Genomic DNA, 17,559 nt, shown 5'->3' with positions numbered 1-17,559 from the left:
AGACGATCGACATGAAGACACAGGTTGCCAGTTTCTGACAGATGCAGCATCAGTGTTAAAGTGAAAATTGCTCATTTGTGTTTTGTTTAAATTTGCATTAGATCAGACTTTTAGCCTTTGCTGAAAACATGTCGTCATACTGAAGCCGCGATTTTGAGGCAGATGATAGCGGTGAGTTACAGAAAGTCCTCTCACATCTGCCGCTCTGCTCGAAGGGTTTTTACATCTCATCTGGGCACAAAGGTCCCGCTGAAGATCTGTTAATTAAGTTTTTACGCTGTTCTCTTCAGATCTTATTTAGGTTTCGAGCACTTAGCGATCACTCAGGAGGTTTGAGGCCAAGGGCAAAAATTTTGTCTTTGTGAAATGAAACGGTTTTACCTCTCTGCGTGTTCAAAAGCCATTCAAAGAAATCTGTAGGTGTATTATTTATATTGCACTGATAAGAATTTGTTAACGTTTCTAAACTCATCACTTCTTTCCTGACTGTGTGAAAATGCTCAGTGTAATTTTCATGTCTCACAAGATACAACTTTATGAAAAGAACCACACAAAAGCTTTACTAAGAGGTGAGATGTTGGCTTAGGAAAACATAGATTTATTTATTTCATTAAAAATAAAAAAGGGAAATATATACAGAGGCAGGAGACAAACTGTCCCGGATCACATAGTCGGCTATCAAGTGTTAATTTGTCCACAAACTGTCAGACGTGTGTCTGTGACATAATTCATGTAATTTGGAGGGAAATTATTGTTAAAATGTTTCAAAGCGAACACTGTTCATAAACTGCTGACTGATCAGAACAATCACTGTAAAAAGGTTGGCGCGATAAAAGAAAGTGGAGCTTCCGGCTCGTTCGTTTGTTGGTGGGCAGTGTTCTCGTTTTCACATCAGGTCCCAAGTCAACATGTTAATTTTGCAGGCATACTGAGCTGAAGGTCTGAACACCTTTTTATTTTAAGAAGCAGAGTTACTAAGCAAGTCTTTGCTTCAGGCCGACTGAATTACAGCAGGATTACAGCACCGACTTGGTGACGGCAGGGTAGAACTGGATCCGCACCTTCTGTGGCAGGACGTACATCCTCACCTGCCATAGGAAGTATAACCCTGAGCCTCTCTGAAGATAGCGTCGATGTTAAGCTCCCGGCTCAGGTCTTGGGAGAGGGTGGATGGTGATCAGGGACTTGACACAGGGGTATGATGGGGGTGATCCACCGGACAGATGGAGCAGCTGGGGGATGTTGGAGGACAGGATTTCTGAAATGAAGTCTTAGTGCAGTCAAGGGGGTCCAGGTTGTAATCCCATGTTAGATGCATCATCTACTGACCTGTTTGCCGTCTACACAGCTCCAGTGATCTAGGTGAAGATTGGGACCACTTGGTCAGCACAGACTTTCAGACAGGAGCCTGTGGAAGAGTCTGCTCACCTACTTTTTAAATACCCTGAGGATATACAGCGTGTCTGGAGGTGGATGTAGGGGGGTGGTGATTGTAGCGTTAGAGCAGCAGTGGGGTTGTGTTTGTCAAAGCTGCAGAACTAAAAAATGGGTGAATCTGGGACAAACCTTCACCAGGTGAACACAATCGCAGATGATCACGTTCTCATCTCCTAGTACAAACTCCTAATGCTTGTCCTCCGTGAGCTGCAGCTCATCACTTTGTCTCTGTGTCGCGCAGGTGAGTCAGTACACGTTCGCCATGTGCAGCTACAGAGAAAAGAAGGCAGAGCCTCATGAGCTGATGCAGCTGGAGGGCTACACGGTGGACTACTGTGACCCTCAGCCAGGTGGGGCTACTGTAACAATATTCTATTTATCTCCTGCAACCTGCCAGTAACCAAGACACTGTTTAGGACGCAGTATTTCACTAATGTATGTTTTGCAATTTGTGCTACTACAAGATGAAAATTCAGGTATATTTTAAATGAGGTGTTGTCCAATAGAACATTTTGTCACCCTGCAAACTAGATGTGAGGATGGTGAGTGCTTTAGACGGCTCACGGCATCCTCAGTGGGTTTTTATTCAAAGTTTAATTAAAAAATGTATGAGATTGCAAGAAACTGGAAGCACTTATTGTGTAAGTCATTTATAAGTCTTTAGATTGATTAGTGGAGGAATGTGGACCAAATGAAGGACAAGTGGTGTCAGATTTGTTTGAAGCCCTATTTTCTGACACTTCAGAAGCTCAGAAGACCATTCACATCAGAAACTGTAAATGAAAACTGCCTGAAAAGAATAATATAACTTGTATCACACCTGAGCAACTGTTCAACAGAATTTTTGCTAATCTTGATAAAATCTGCTTGCACGGGGATTTTTTTCCCGCTGTCCTTCTCAGGTCTGCAGGGTGGTCGGGTGTTTTTTAACGCGGTGAAGGAGGGCGACCTGGTCATGTTTGCCTGTGATGATGAGCAGGATCGGGTGCTCTGGGTCCAGGCAATGTACCGAGCCACGGGACAGTCCTACAAACCGGTGCCACCGCCGCAGAACAAAACCACCAATTGCAGAGGAGGAAACCAGAAACCAGCGTCTCAAATCAGTAGGTTCAGATTCTCAGCGGTTTTAAAAGTGACTGTCACAGCCTGGAAGCTTATGTCCTTGAGAAAAAGTTATAGCGATGCAGAGGTTTTTTCGGTTTAGAAGAGCATTTTCTTTTAAAGGTCAAATATTATAACCCTGTTCAAGAGGTCAAATCAGATCCCTGAAGTCCTAAAAACACTTCTTACTTGTGTAAAAAAAAAAACAAGCATCATCCACTACATCGCCATTCTAAGCCTGATCTTGGTGCCCATTGCTTTAAATGCTAACGAGTCCATGATAACCACATGACCCATTCCATCTTCCACGCTACCGTGGTAACTACCTTGGTAACCGCTTAGCATACAACACTACTACATCTGTGTCTCAATTTGGGGCCTGCCTCCTGTGGAAAACATGGTCGGTGTTGCCTCTGTTGACCGCACACGCCGTGATAACTGAACCGAATGGGACAATCACCAGCGGTTCCCTGTTGGATACGGGCAGTTGAGCGGCATAAACATTTGGGATAGTGTTGTCGTGATGGTGTCATGCAGTTGGTCTTTAAATGCAGCCTTTGAAGGCTGCAGTTTGACATTGATTTTGAGGAGTAAGTATGAGGTTATGATCATAACGAAGCCAATAGCTTGATTTTAAAAATGCTTGATGGTGACCATCTTCTTTACATCACCTTGGTAAATTACCAACAGCAGCCTTTTTTACCATCTGACAGTGTGTCTGTCTCCTGAACTCAGATTGGTGGATTGTGCTCACATTTACTGGATTACATTCAAATTCTACTGAATAAAAAAGGGACAAATGACAGAACCTTTCAAAGTGGCAGCTTGACCAGGCCGCACCGTACAAACCAGTGTTAAAACTGCATTGTTGTTATTTACATCGTCTTCAGGCTCCTGGGTTACAGCTAATATTTCTTTAATACACAGGGGCCATGTGCTCGGATTCGAAAACTGTTTGCTCATATTTGGACTGGAATCACAACCACTGGTGTTAGATTGAACCTAAAAGTTCAATAACAGAAATGCAGGAAAGGTTTTTTTTTTGTTTGTTTGTTTTTTGTTTTTTTCAGGAAATACAAAAAGAGGAAGGTTTAGATTAATCTTTAAAATTATACTGTCAGCAACAGAGAAGATGATCTGCAAGTAACATTATTGTTGTATCAGAATCAACAACACTGATTTATTATATTTTATATCGCTGCTGCATTTCCATAGTTTGTCTCAGCTGTTATTTGGCTACTACTACTTTATTTTTTTTTTAAATTGTGTTTGTGCTTCCACAGATGCTGCCGTTTGTTAAAAATGACTCTGCTTAATGATCGTGATAAGTTCATGTGCATTTTTTGTCTAGTTAATGTAACCAGACTTTTCAGTTTCTTGGTCCACTGTCAGATGTCGCCCAGACTGGGACCGAAACATGAGGGTTTATGAATACAAATTGTTAGAACAGAGCAAAGATTCATGTTTTTGTGTATTATAAACTTTATTGAGAAGGTATTTGATAACTGTAGTTTCAACATATAACCAGTTCCAGAGGATGTGCTGGACAGAATTCTTGGCCAAAGCTCTTCAGAAGTGGCATATTTTACAGTACATTCCTCACATTGTTACTGTATGTGTGGGTTTATGAGTGAAGTGACAGCCTGAATTCCATCTCAGAGAATTTCTTTCTTTTTGAAACTTACTCTGAAAATGTCTGGAAATTAGTGGACATTGAGCTTATTTGTTGGTGCTATTATAGAGTCTTTATGTTGTGGAGCTTTACTTGTTAAAGTGCCTAAAGTAAGAAGATGAACTTATTTCCTCCCTTTTCCTCTTTAGCTTCCTCTGTTCTCCTTCCCGCATTCGGTTTTTGTTTTTTCGTTCTCCTTTCTGCTTTCTCTCTCTTTCCTTGTTGCTTTTACAGTTGCAGTAACGCCTGGGTTGCAAACAGTGGAACTGTCCTTTATCAGGATCAGAGACTGAGGTTAGGGGGCGTTCGGGTTTGTTTTCAGAGTGTTTATTAGCTGCAGGTCCACACACACACGCAGTAGGAGGCAGATCGAAACTGGTTAACCGTGTTCATGTTGTACTGCTGCGAGAGAGTCAACACGCCAGGGAAGAATGGATGATTAGAAATGAAAGAAAGGGATGAAGAGAAGAGGCACAAAATGAGGGAAACTGACTTCTGTAATACAAAACACACCATGCATCTGTAGTTCTTGCCCTCGTGTCTTTGTAACAAATGTTTTCCTTTTTTCTCCTTCGTCCGCTCATATTTCCCCATTTGCTCCGTTGTCTCTCCTTTTCATCATTGTTGGTTTCTCTACCTTCTTTCAAGTTCCCCCGTCACTTCTTTATTTATTTCCTATTTGTCTTTTATTGCCTTACGTTTCCATTTTACACCTCTTTCTTTATTTAAATCGTTTGGACCTTTCTTACATTGTTGCTGTCTGTGCTGGGAAAACACGTCTGTTCATAATCGGTGTTTCTCATTAGCCTGCACTGGGCCTCTGAGTTCTGACTCAGACGCACATCTGTCTGTAAACGTCTGGAAAGTGAGGAGACCAGTTGCTGGAGTTTTAGCAGAGGATTGTTGTCCCATTCTTTTCTGATGCGGGATCACGTGTGGCAGTGGCTCATTTGGAGTTTCCGCCTACCAACCACATGTCAACACACGCAACACACGGAATCCCTAAACAGGCCTTCCCCACCTAAGCGGTGCCGCTCCGAGCCCGATAGAAATTGGGGAGGTTTGCATTACGAAGGGCATCCGGTGTAAAAACTGTGGACCAAATCAACATGCGGACCTGAACTCGCGGAACAAGCCGAAAGGACCAGAAGAACATCCACAGTCCTGGGCCTTTGCTGCTGGATTTCTTGCTGTATGATGAACCAAATGTTTTCTATTGGCCAAAGGTCTGGAACTAGCAGGCAATTTCAGCACCCGGACTCTTCTCCTGTGAAGCCGTGCTGTTGTGATGGATGCAGTGTGTGGTTTCGCATTGTCTCGCTGAAATATCGGAGGCCTGCCCTGAAAGAGACGTTGTCTGGATGGGAGCATATGTTGCTCTAAAACCTGTATGTACTTTTCAGCATTGATGGAGCCTTTCCAGATGTGTGAGCTGGATGGTGCCTCTCCTCTTTAGTCTGCAGGATACAGCGTCCATGGTTTCCAAAAACTATTTCAAATTTGGATTCATCTGATCCATTCTGCTTCAGACAATGGCCACTTAAGGGGCCTTGTGGTTCAGTGGTAGAGCATTGAGTTGGGATGCAGAAGGCCGCAGGCTTGAATCCAGGACCACCCGGTGTGGCCCCGCTGAACCACCAAGGGCCACCTTGGTGCCTGTCGAACCAGGAGGGGCACGTGACGTAAAAACTTCATGTGCCAAATCAATGTGTGAAACACGTTCTGCTGTGGTGACCCCTGAAGGGACGAGCAGAGAGCCGTTGATCTTTTTTGTAAATGGCCGCTTATACATCCAAAGTGTTTTACAATGTTTCTTCTCATTCACTCATTCACACACACTCACACACCGACCCACCAAAAGCAACTTTTAACTCCTTTTATTTACATCAGATTTATGTGCTTTTAAGTGTTTAAGCTATAATACTGAACTTTTTCCCATTGTCCTCCGTGGTGGACATGGGGACGTACTAAATCTATGTTTCATATGAAATGCCTGGTAGTTTCGGTGAAAGAGGATTGACAGAAACTCTTGTTAAGGATTGTTGGTGGAAGGTCGGATCTGGAGCTCTCAGAAGATGATGAGGAAGAACAAAATGAAATGGAGGATGAGGATGAGAGCTCAGTGGAGGAAAAGGACGATTAGGATGGAAGTTGTAACGAAAATAAAACCCAATGTAGTTTTTAGATGGATTAATAGATTTATATCATGTCTGCTGTATGTACAGGACATAATGTACAGGTGGAAGTACTATGGACAAATAATACACAGATGGGAGTACTGTGGGCATGATGTACAGATGAATGTGTGTTATCAGATGTTAAGTCTCAGCAAAAGCTAGAAACAATTATTTACAAGTCAGGATGTACGAATTGTACTGTTACATTAAGAATAATGTATAACCGAATAGGTGGCACGCTGGCCTTCAGGTGTGTCAGAACCAGTTACTCAAAGCACTTCATACCAACGGGTGTGAGTGTTCAGGCACTGTCAGATCAGGTTGAATTTTAGTGATTGATAGATTAACGACCAAACACATAAAAAAAGTGAGATAACCAAATGCTTTAACTTTCAAAGCAAAAGTTTTCTCATTGTTGTTTGATCCTACTGAGCCAAGTTTTTGTAACACGTGCAAGAATGTGGTTTGACATTTTGTTGCTGAAATGTGACTTCCCCTGAAAAACGGGTCATTTGGATGCAGCATATGTTTTCAGGGCTGGGAAATATCTCCAGTGTATTTGATGTATTGTGAATTGTTCTCTGTGGGATGTATTCAATCGCTGACATCAAGTAGAAATTGTAACCTAATGGTTGTTTGAGCTGCCGACCTGAGACTTACATTAGGGTTTCACTTTTGATGGTATGTGATAAGACAAACGATGGGACTTGTCTTGGGAAGGGACAGGTTACAGCAGCGTACTGTACCTCTGCTGAAATTTCACATGCTTCACAACGAAACACTCACACAGCACTGTTTGAACTGTTTTACAATTTTAAATTGACCTCAAACCGACTCCACAGCTCCTGCATGTTGGAGTCCAGCTTGGTGCACACTACATTTTTGTTTTATTTTTTTAAAACACACATGTAAAAACTATTGCTTTTAATTAATAAAATATATGAAAATATGTAACATTTTGACAAGCCAAGGTGACAGAACTAAAGTAGTGTCCATCCATCCTTACATCCTCCAACAATAGTCCTCAGGTTGCCCTCATTATTAAAAATCATAATCTAAATCCATCTCAAGATCAGAACCCGTCATAAAATAAAATGGGGACAAACACTAAAAATGTGCATGTAGGCCAACAACGTTACTTATTTCATTCCACAGCTGCATCAATTTGACTAGTTTGTGTAAATATTGCTTTGTTTAACTTGGTTGCGATTTCCCCCTTTTTACATGTTTTTTCCAATTGTTCCAATAGAAACCATAAATGAATATAAGAGTGTTTTAATGCAGACGGATGTTCACTAGAATCATCATACTGCTGCAACACTGTCTCCTAAAAATTACGTTTGTATACAACTAAACTGCAAACGTGATTACGTTTTCCCGTAATTTCATTTCCTGTGAACGTAATGACAATACGTTGTCATGTAACATAAATGTTGAGTTGTTGCATAACAAGTCAGATAGTTTAAACTGTTTGCTCAGTGGTCGAGCATTGGGTGCAGGAGACGGCCATAAAAACTGAGGGTTGCGGCAGGAAGGGCATCATGCGTAAGAACACATGCAAAATCAACATGCAAAAACGCTGAAGGGAAAAGGCCAAATGCATTGTCTGGATCTGAATGTTGTGATATTAGAAACCATAGATTCTTCAAATTCTTTGAACACACATTTTTCAGTGATGAACCTCATCCCATCTTCACCTCTGAAAGACTGAAAGGTTTGCTAGGACCAATCATGATACTGACCTGTGAAAAAACGTGTTGTCAGATCTATGAAACTTATTCAGTCTTATTGAACTATCCCAACTATTTGTAAATGTATTACCCACAATTTATAAATCAGCATAACTTAAAAAATAGCTTGGATATGTTGTTTTTGATTAAAAAATAAGTTGTTGCATTTACTACTTATTAAAATTTTACACAGCATCCCAGCTTTTCTGGAAAGGGAGTCTGTATTTTATTGATAAGGGGGGAAAAAAGTATGGAAATCGATTTTGTTTTTCTCCAGATACTTTAAAACATATATTGTTAACATCTGTTCTGTCATCAACACAACCTTTTGTTAAACACTGAATAAGGAGTAATTAGTACCACTGCCTGATCAAAAATACCAGTTTTTTTCTTTTCCCCATGTTTTTTCATTTGTCCTTTCTCTTCCAAGCGTCTTTTATTTCCTTTCTTTTCACTTCCACACACGCACAACTTGTTGTCTTTCTGTGCTTCTCCATCAAACCGTCCACAAATCGTTTCATTCATTATCTGTGCTTCCCAAACCGCCTCCTCCCGGGCGAGCATTGTGACATGAAGAGCTTCACGCTGAGAGCTGATTACGGGAGCATTTGTGTAATTCGGTGGCGCGGCGGCCCGTCCTCGCCGCTGCTCGTTAGCGTTTAATGGAACAGATTGAGGTGTTAATGGTGAGAGGTGCTGACATGCTGTTTGCAGGGGGAAATAGAAGGTGTCCCTGAAATAGCTCTTAACTGGGTGTGAAGTGCCGCTCCGTGTGTGTGTGTGTGTGTCTGTGTGTGTGTGTGTGTGCGCTAAACTTGAGAGAAAGTCATTCTCGCCATCACCGTGAGGGAGTCAGTGACCCCTCATCTCTGCTTCCTGCTTGCTCTGCCGGTGTTGTAAATGAAACACAGAGGTTAAATAACACTAATGACTGCATGTGTACGACAGGCCGCACACACAAACAAAAATGTGTTCTCTCACATTGATACTGTACAATTATACTCCCGTTTGTTAACTCCGTGGAAATAACGGCTCTTCTTCCTGTTCGATGACGGCAGAGACGGCTTCGCATCTTCAGAAGTATCTCAGGACACAAAGCAGCAGCGTCACATTGATGTCAACAGGCGTAAATAACGGAGCAGTTTACACACGGTCGTGTCAGAGGCTCCCGTGGTTATTGTTGTCACTCAGGCTCCTTCTGCTCTTCCTCTCATTTACCAGCTGATGTCCACATGGAAGCGCATTTGTATTTACAAAGAGAAGCCTTTTTTTTTTTTATTTCCATCCAGGCTTGTGCCCAGGCCAGCTGCTCCAGATCTATTGGTCAAATGTTTCCCGGTTTTATTCATTTTAATTATTCTTTGCAATGAACTAAGAGAAATGTTTGAAAGTTGTATTGGTTTGAGTGTGTAACATTTAGAAGCCTTTTAACCAATCAGTGATCATTTCTGTAGCAGAGAAGAGTGGACTGATTTGCAGTCGTGTGCTAGAACCTGCTGTACTCGTAGCTATAGGCAAATGTCATCTATGTGTTGCCACACAATGTCAGCAGCAGCTCATGATCAGCCATAAAAACAAAGTCCGTGCTTATTAAGATGCTGCAATCTTATGTTGTGTTGTATTGTGTCCACATCATGTAGTTGCCTCCACTGTCTCTTGTTCCAATAGCTTTTCTTTTTTTTAAACCAGACTGAGTATTAGTATTCACATTTCAGTACTTAGCGATACCATGTACCACCACAAATACTGAACTGTTTTGCTTCTAGTACGAGTTGCTGGAGTAAAATCCTCATGAGTCAATTGCAGTTAAATAAATCCTGTGAGTTCTTCTAACAAAACTGGCTGCGACCGGTGTTTAATAAACGGACCAACTTTTGCTGAAAAGAACAAAGAGCAAAACGAACAAAGCACAGATTTAGTGGGAGATCGTGGGTCATGGACGGTAGCGTCTACACAGGAATATGAAGGTAAAATAACTTTGGAAAACAAAGAACTCCAGGTAACGTTCTAGTTGTTACTGATGTCAGTCACAAATATTAAATGTGTTAAAATAATCTTGAGAAACATGAGTTCTACTGTTAGTAACTAGATCTTAAGACTTTAGCACAGCAGAGCCGTCTTAATTATGTTAAAACGGCTGTAAACCTCAGACGTTTGTTTCAGCGACATTTTGACTAATAATATTGATATAAAAACAGGAAGTTGTTGAAAATACATTTGGTAGATGTTTAGTTATGTTTGTATCGTTTTTGCTCACGTTGTTTAATTATTTTGTGTGGCTTGTTTTTGGCGAAGAAGCTCCGGCGCTCACTTCTTGTCGCACTCCTGCCTGTTGTGTTTGTGTCACCACAATCAAACTGCAACTTCTGTCCTCTGTAGCAACACACAGGCCTGTTGAGGGTCAGCGCTCGCTCCTGAAGTGTTTACCGTGGATGTTTATACCTGTCAGTTGTGTTCTTGAAGAAGCAGGTGGTCAGTTTCATGACGAGGCCGACGCTGAGGAGACACATCCAAACTGTCGCTCTGTCTTAACCTTCCGGGCTTTCACCGGTGCCCTCGAACGCAGCAGAACAGCTGAGCGAGTGTGTCTGTGTGCTCCTCTCAAACTTTCCCAGAGTTGAGTTTGTCTGTCTGCACCCTGACACACGGAGAAGCCCTGCTCATCCAGACAGAGGCTGATGGACTTGTCCGTCCTCATCCTCATCTCTGTTCGCCCTGACATCGTCACCGCCGCCGACACGCTCTGACAGGCAGATCAAGTCACGTCTCTTAGCCCATTGCACCTGAAACTGAAACACTTTTCATCCTTCTCCTCCCCCGTCTGCATCAATAGCCTGCCACCAGCGACCGCCACCACCTCAAAGCAGGATGTCACATGGATGTGACTGTTGCTGTGATGATGGCAACGGAGCACGGACGAGATGGATGTAGGGAGACCGAGCACAGAAAAACACCCCCACCCCTTCACCCTAACGCTCGCAAGCTTTGTAAATATCATAGCAATAAATCTAAACACACATGCAGTTGAGAAGAATACTGTACATTTTCTTAGCATTAGCGACATCTTTTTTTGTTCCTTGCTCTTAAGATGCAGCAGAAAGTTAAAAACACACACCTGCCATCATCATTAAGATCTTAAAAGCTGGTTAACGTGACAATATTTACTCAAGGTGATGCTACTTTATTATCAAGACAGAAAGAATTTACACCCCTTTGCTTTTTTTTGCACATTTTGTAAAAAAAAAAAAAAATCAATGGAAAAAAAAAAGCACACATTACAACCCACAATGATACGATATTTAAAACAAATTATCAAATGTATTTACAAGTGTATGCAGATCTTTTACTCCTGCGTTCACTGTATTCAAACCCAATGACTTCACGTTGGCTCTGTGGTGGCGTTGACAAAGCAGTGTTCACTGTTCCGCTGTTTGCGAGGACACACCGATGACCCAGAGAGCCAGCGAATCCCTTTAATCTGTCACAAATATAGAGAGTTTCTGTGAGTTTAGCTGCATATCAGGAACCTGAAGCATCTGCGTCAGTCAACTGACGAGAAACTGATCAACAAATACAAAGTGAAGAAACGTGCAGACGAGTGAGGACCAAACGCACAATGTGTGCCGGACATCCATCCATGTTTTCTTTCACACACTCATTCACACACACACACACACACACACACACACACACACACCCACCCTTCTTTAACACACACACGCGGAGGAGATAATAGCTGAAAGTTGGACTTGACACGAATCAACATCACTCCTCACTGCCTGCCCCCCAATCAATACTCCCCCTCCTGCCTCTTCCTGTTAGTATCAGCACTAATCTATATCTCTTTGTCTCGTTTTCTTTAGAGCCGCCTACTTCACTCCACGTCTTTTCTCCAAATTACATTAAGGACAATCCTCTGTTTCGGGGGTAACGAATGTAAAATGACCTACATCGGAATTGGACAGAGGGAAAACGGGCCACTAGAGCCAAAGGGCAGCCAGAGGCAGAAAAGTGGAAGAGTCAGAAGAAAAGGAAGTTGATTGTGAACATTTCACTTTTGCTGTCTTTTTCATTTTTTTTTTTTCCTCTTTTGAACAAAAGCGACAAAGGAGAAGAGGGGGTGGGGTCGTGAAATGTCTGAGAGTCCTTGTGGGCTTCTCTGCATCCGCACAAAAACAAAATGGCAGCGTTAATAAAAAGCCATCACTAATGCTCGTCTCAGGCACGAGGCCGCGGGCATCGCAGGCACGGAAAGGACGGCCGGCGTTCCACGTTCTTTTGTGGGGCCATGTGTCACGCTCAGAAACTTCCCATCTCCAAATGAACTCCCACAATAAAGGCGGAGTGGAGAGTGTTAGGCTTTTCATTTGCCGGGGCCATTAACAGGAAGGCCTGAAAGGACTGGAAATGAACCCAGGTTTGCTCAGGCTGCGACGCCCTGCTCCTCTTCTGCTCCTTTTCTCCTTCCCGGTTTTTTCTCTTCAGGCTTCTTATGCTGACCCCAAAGCCTTGTTATCATCAGTACCTCTGTGTAAAAATACTTCAGTACTACTTGTTCCAGTTACATTTTAAGTGGGCTGATACTCCTTCGTTGCCATCAGAAGGAATTCATTCCCTCGTTTACACTGACACACACCAGCCTGTTTACTTACCAAAGGTGTAGTTGCTGTTTGCGGCTACAAATTCTATTCGTACTGCAACTGAGGATTTGTTCCATACGTGCTCACTACACAGCACAATGACAAGTCTGGAAAATGGCAACAGTGAGAAGAAAAGGAGCTCATTTGTTTTATTTGACTAACAAGAACAATGTTGATGACGCCAAAATAAATGTTAAAAACCTTGTGATGTGTTAAATGGATTTGTAAATTACTTTAGGTAAAGAAGAATGGAATCTGACTTTATATCGGTCAATAATGACCTGGACTTGATTGGGACGAAGTTCAGGTAATTTATATTTACTAGTTTCAGAAACTGAACTATTGCCCTTTGTTTTCATGTGTCCTGATGAACACAGTTTTTTTTTTTTTCCCTTCTGTGAGTCACTTCCAGTGTTTTCCTCACATGTCGGCCATGTTGGGGAGTGTTTTGTGTCAGCTGAGAGTACTGACAGCTTCACAGAGGATTTCTAGCCAACAGAGGTGGGAACTATTAGGCACAGCACTGTGGACTGATACTGCCAATGTGTGTGTGAGTGTTTGTGTTTTACACTGCAGACCTCGCAGAAAGCCGTGAGCGATTGTCAGAAGGAGTCAGAAGTCCTTCATGCTTCACCTCTTTAGCTGTAGCTGATGGGATGATGCAAAGAAACCTGTGCAGTACGTTTGTCTTATGGAGGTTTTGAGTGATTTTTACTGGTCTGTCATTCGTGATTTCTGTTCTACAGAAGTATAAAACAAACTTTTTTTTTTCTCTGAAATTCCTAAAAAAAATAAATAAATAAAATAATTAAACCTGCTACAACCTTAAACAAAAAATAGAATTTTACACAGTTTATCACAGATTTTCAAGATTGGTTCTAAATACATTTTAAAAAATCTTATCACTGTCCTCAATTCAAATATGAGTAGAAATGAATAAATATATTATGAATTTCATTTTCCTTTCTTCAAGCTCTGGTCCCTCAAGCTACCAGAGGCCTGGTAGCTTGAGGGTCCTTTGCAGTATAATAGTTATTTCTAGGACTGGACTCTTCTGGACAGAGATCTCAGATGTTCCTGGATTCTGCTGGGGCCACTCTCCCAGCACCTAATGTTCCAATTGGCCTCACTTTCCACATCTGTTCCAATTCTTCTTTCAGTCCCTGGTGTTTCTCGAGCATCTTAAGTTTGTCACTAATACCAGGTCCGGGTGGTTGGACATCACCAGTTTTCAGTCCCACTGGATCTTAGCTTGGCGTTCCAAAAAAGATCATCCATCCATTATCTCTAACTGCTTATGCTGTTCAGGGTCATGGAGGCTGGAGTCTATCCCAGCTGTTATTGGGACAGACAAGTCTCCAGTCTTTCTCAGGCCAACACAGGGAGACGTGCATAGACAGAACCATTCACGCTCTCGTTCACACCTACAGGGAGTTTAGCACGGCCCTGGAGGGGTTAGCGCTGCCGCCTAACAGTTAGAAGGTCCCTAGTGTGAATCAACCTGCCAGCTGTTGCCTTTCTATGTGGCGTCTGCATGTTCTCCCCGTGTTTGGGTGGGTTTCCTCTGGGCACTTCGGAAGCCAAGAGCCAGTCGTCCAAAATCTGCAGGGTCAGTGGTTCGATTCCCAGTCGCTTCTGGCTACATCTTGAAATGATCCTAAGCAAAATGCTGAACCCTGAGTGTGTGTCTGTGTGTGTTTGCCTGCCTAACTGTACATTACTTTGGATAAAAGCATCTGGCAAATGACTAATTGTGGAAACTATCATAGTTTTTTACTCTTTAACAGAACATGAAGTGTGATCGAGAATGACTGACTTAACTGTGGAAACAGTTCTGCTCAGGATTTGGCTTTTGTTGACTGTGTTAAACATAAATTAGAACAGAATGCAACAATTTGCAAATCTCATCAACCCATATTTTATTCCCATTAGAACATAAACAAGATATCAGATGTTTTACCATTTCATGGAAAATATAAGCTTATTAAAAAATTTAAGGCAGTAACATATCTCAAAGAAGTTGGAAGAGGGTGATGTTTACCAGGGTGTAGCATCCCCCTTTTTTTTAACAAATGTCTGCAAACATCTAGAAACTGAGGAGACCAGTTGCTGGAGTTTTAGGAGAGGAAATTTGTCCCATTCTTTTTCTGATGCAGCGTTCTAGCTGCTCAACAGTTCTGGGTTTTTGTTGTTGGATTTTTTGTTTTATGATGCATCAAATGTTTTCTATTGGTGAAAGGTCTGGACTGCCGACAGACCAGTTCAGCACCCAGACTCTTCTCCTGTGAAGCCATGCTGTTGTGATGGATGCAGTGTGTGGTTTAGCATTGTCTTGCTGAAATATGCGAGACCTTCCCTGAGAGAGACGTTGACTGGATGGGAGCATATGCTGCTCTAAATCCTCTACGTACTTTTCAGCATTGATGGAGCCTTTCCAGATGTGTGAGCTGCCCACAGCATAGGTACTAATGCAGCCCCACACCATCAGAGATGCAGGCTTTTGACCTGTCTGCTGATAACAAGCTGGATGGTCCCTCTCCTCTTTAGTCCACAGGACACGGCAACCATGGTTTCCAAAAACCACACAACAGTTTTCCATTTTGCCTCAGACCATTTTAAATAAGGGACCAGCAATCGAACCACTGACCCCGTGGTCTGTGGAGGACTGCCTTACCAACTGACCTGCTTCAATGATACAGCTTTAACTAACATTTGTGGACTGCACAGCGAACTGCGTTCATAGATTTCTGTCCAGTAGAGAATCAGGCCTGTTTTTAATGCAGTGCTGCCTGAGGGCCCGAATATCACACACATCTAGTTTTGACCATTGGCCTTGTCCCTTGATTCCACCTGTTACTCTGAATGTTTTGATGATATTATATATTGTAGATGGCGGTGTCTTTAAGTTCTTCACAATTTTACGTTGAAGAACTTGTTCTTTCTGAAATTGTTCCACAATTTTAAGATGCAGCTTGTCAGATTGGTGAACCTCTGCCCATCTTTACATTTCAGAGGAGTCATGTTACTGACCTGTTGCCAGTGAAACCTAATTAGCTGTCAGATGCTCCTCCATTTGTTTTTGGTTTTTTATTTGCAGCAATTACTTTTCCAGCTTTTTGTTGCACTTGTTCCAACTTTTTTGAAATGTGTTGCTGCCAACAAATTCAAAACGTTAATTTTCCAAGAAATGGTAAAATGTCTGCGTCAACATCTGTTAATAAAATATGGGTTGATGAGATTTGCAGAGATTTTTTTTATTTACTTTTTACACATCGTCCCAACTTTTTCTGAATCGCGGTTGTAACTGTACCAAAAATGGGGATAAACTGATTTTGTGGAAATGCTCAAAATGTAATATCAGCGTCATCCTATTCCACCACATTGATGTTCACAGCCCCACATACTGAAGAGTTTGGTTCATACTGGATGTTCTGTTTCTCTCCTTTTATGTACTGTGACTTAAAGCAAAGCTCATGTTGGCGGATCAGCATGTTACTGTCTCAATCAGATTGTATCTGTGCTGCTGTTTGAAACAAGCATCATGTTAAGAGTCTAAAATAAATGAACATTCAGTGTCATTTGTTTCCCGTTCAGGTCTGGACCCGTCTCAGCGTCAGGGGGTGGAGGAACTGATCTCTGCAGACCCGTGTCGTTTTGACCACGCTGCCCTGTTCACCGTTTTACAGAAACTCACTCTGAAGCACCGCATGAACGACTCCTTCTCCTGCCTGGTAGGTTAACACTGACAGACCAGCTGTGACACTCTCCATTTGTAAGTTTGACTTTGACATTCACGACGACGTTACCCAGAGATCCGCTGTGAGTCAAACTGTGTGAGTGGGGTGATGATTTTTTTATTTTTTTTACATGAGTTTTGTTGCAGCTTCTCAAATGTGAACATGTTGTGGTTTTCTGAATCCTCTGTGAAATTAAACTAAACATCTTTTCAATTGTTTATGGATCAAAACAAGTGGTATCAAAGATGCTGTTATGGCCTCTAAGGCTTAGTTGCAGCCGTGGAAGAAAAACACGAAGGAGTGGGCTGAAATGCACTAGGTCACTAGGACATTATCTTGAATGCGGTGAGGGGGGGAGAAAACTCCAAACGCCAGTTTTCCTGTGCATCGCATACATCAGACAAATATTGGATATTTAAACACATTTCATATGTAATATGAGATAAAATGTTCAGCCTGTGTGTTCATTACTTGAACTTTACAGTACAATGGTTTGCAGCAGTTTTGTACAGACACTTTTCCTTAAAATGCACGAGTCTTGCACAAACGGACACTCGATGGTCTGTTCATTTCGCAAAACGGTCTAAGAATTGATGTTGAAGTATTTGCTGTAGCCATATAGTTTAAAGTTGAAAAAAAAAAAAAAGTGAGAGCAGAGGAAAAAGCTCCAAACGATGCCCATACTTCAAGACGTGGGAGAAAAAGAATGATCTCTCTCTCTGTGTGTCTCTGTGCTGTATGCCTGGGGGGGGGGTTCACTCTCCCACTGATTGAGGGGATAAACGCTCTAATCAATACTTTCCAAATAGGAACATGACCATCATGGACAACTGCTGGGCTGACTCAGAAGGAGAAGGAGGGAGGAGGAGGGTGAAGCCTGGAGGGGGGGGTTGAAGTGAGTGTTTTTGTGTTGTGTACAACTGCACAGCAACTAAAAACCCCGAAGCTGCGTAGACGCGGTTCTTATTTACTAGTTTTTGCTGTCGCTCTGAAACTCCGGGTTCAGATTTGTTATTTTGTTGACACAGAGTTGACGTTTGTCGCATACAGAACCTTTTTCCGATC

General features: G+C 42.2%; 1 protein-coding gene across 1 annotated transcript in view; it reads left to right on the top strand.

Moving 5' to 3' along the window:
• Window positions 1–17,559, top strand: part of cadps2 (Ca++-dependent secretion activator 2) — a gene marked incomplete in the record, with an annotated part of 186,010 nt that overhangs the window by 102,169 nt on the left and 66,282 nt on the right. Inside the window, 3 exon segments of the mRNA XM_067492860.1 lie at window positions 1,679–1,787; window positions 2,340–2,540; window positions 16,352–16,488. Of these exon segments, the coding sequence (XP_067348961.1) occupies window positions 1,679–1,787; window positions 2,340–2,540; window positions 16,352–16,488 (447 nt within the window).

The sequence above is a fragment of the Channa argus genome, chromosome 23, assembly GCF_033026475.1.
Source record: "Channa argus isolate prfri chromosome 23, Channa argus male v1.0, whole genome shotgun sequence".
NCBI lineage: Eukaryota > Metazoa > Chordata > Actinopteri > Anabantiformes > Channidae > Channa > Channa argus.
This window is presented reverse-complemented; position numbering and strand designations above follow the sequence as displayed.